General features: G+C 57.3%; 2 protein-coding genes across 2 annotated transcripts in view; both read left to right on the top strand.

Moving 5' to 3' along the window:
• Positions 1-360, top strand: part of LOC102859136 (glutamine-rich protein 2-like) — a 2,859-nt gene extending 2,499 nt beyond the window's left edge. The window contains exon 5 of the mRNA XM_006900162.1: positions 163-360. Coding sequence (XP_006900224.1) covers positions 163-360 — 198 coding nt within the window. The remainder of the gene's footprint in view (positions 1-162) is intronic.
• The window catches only part of EXOC3 (exocyst complex component 3), a 31,978-nt gene that overhangs the window by 28,593 nt on the left and 1,812 nt on the right, over positions 1-1,573 (top strand). The gene's annotated exons all lie outside the window — the stretch shown is intronic.

Genomic DNA, 1,573 nt, shown 5'->3' with positions numbered 1-1,573 from the left:
CACCCAGCAGGTCCTACAGCCAGGACTCTACACCCAGCAGGTCCTACAGCCAGCAGGTCCTACAGCCAGGACTCCACACCCAGCAGGTCCTACAGACAGGACTCTACACCCAGCAGGTCCCACACCCAGCAGGCCCTACAGCCAGGACTCTACACCCAACAGGTCCTACAGCCAGGACTCCACACCCAGCAGGCCCCACCGACAGGACTCTACACCCAGCACGTCCCTCACCCAGCAGGCCCCACACCATTCTCTGCCTGCAGCTCAGATGTTGGCACCATCCTGGCCCTCAGTGACGTGTTGTCTCTTTGTAACCAGAAGAGGCCAGGGTTTGGCTGCCCGATACTAAATGTCACCTGACTAGAGAGGTGAATTTTGTTCAGATACAGGAGATCTGAGGAAAGCAGCAGTGTGCGCCCTCACAACCATGACTGGGTGCCAATGTCTTGGGGCCAAGCCAGCCCTTTTAGGGTGGTTCCAGGGGACAGGAAGGAAGGACCTTGAGAGGGAGCAGCCGGCCAGTATCCCTGGCTGGTGAGGTTGTGCTCCATGCCTCCTCAAGACAACTGTACATTGTCCTGTTTTATATTTCAAGGAAGTAGTTTATAGGCTTCCTTGGTACCGTCGAGTCAGGGCTGACCCTCCAACAGGTTTTCAGAGGCTGTAAATCACATGGAGGAGATTGCCCATCCTCCCACATCCCTGCTGATGGTGCATTCTAACTTACCCATTTCTGTGGGTCATGGTGACTAAATCCTTAGTTCCTGAAATCTCACAGCTAGAGATCAGTCCTGTTAACAGACCTTACTGATGTCCTAAACTTGCTTTGTCTGAGCTCTGTCCATCCCCTACGGCCTCCTCAGTCCTGACCACACGCCTGTGAGGGCCATGACCCCAGGGCTCTATTCCTCACTGTGTGGACACCCGCATGTTTCCAGTTGTTTGATACAAGACTGAGTGTCCACTGAAGGACGGGCAGCCAGCAAGGGCCAGGCCGCCGCCTGTTGCTGGGCCTTTTCTCAGGAGTTCCATCAGTTGAGGCAGCATGAGCCAAGGGGCACCTGTCCTGTCTGCTGAGCTGGGGCTTTGGGTGCAATTTCAGTCTGATGCTTACGGAGCACGTTTTCTGCATTTCCTGAGCTGTGGCCATGTCTCCTTAATGGGTCTTGGTTGTAGGGCAGCCTTGCTTTCTTGGCACCAGTGCAGCTTGCTGAATGGCCCTGAGCCAGGCACCACAGGCGTGGGTGGTAGCCACCATGACCAGTGGTACCCGGACCATCCACGTGCTTGCTGTCTTGCTGAGCCTGTGGGGTCCCTCTCATTTGCTCCATGGTTCCCATGCCTGGCCAGCCCGCACCCCAGGCATAGGAACTCCCCCAGCCCTGTCAGTGTTGGGGTCCGCTGTCTCACACCAGAAGTGAGGCACTGGCCAGAGCAATCCAAGCCCAGGTGGCACAGGCAGTGACCAGAAGTGGAGGGAGGGGCTTGGTGCTGCGTAGGGGCCCTGGCGCTATCCCTGCTGGCCCGAGCCGAGCCTGAGGCCCAATACTGAGCCAAGCCTGAGCCCAGGCCC

Source organism: Elephantulus edwardii, unplaced genomic scaffold, assembly GCF_000299155.1.
Source record: "Elephantulus edwardii isolate Elephantulus edwardi_28Jun2011 unplaced genomic scaffold, EleEdw1.0 scaffold00274, whole genome shotgun sequence".
NCBI lineage: Eukaryota > Metazoa > Chordata > Mammalia > Macroscelidea > Macroscelididae > Elephantulus > Elephantulus edwardii.
This window is presented reverse-complemented; position numbering and strand designations above follow the sequence as displayed.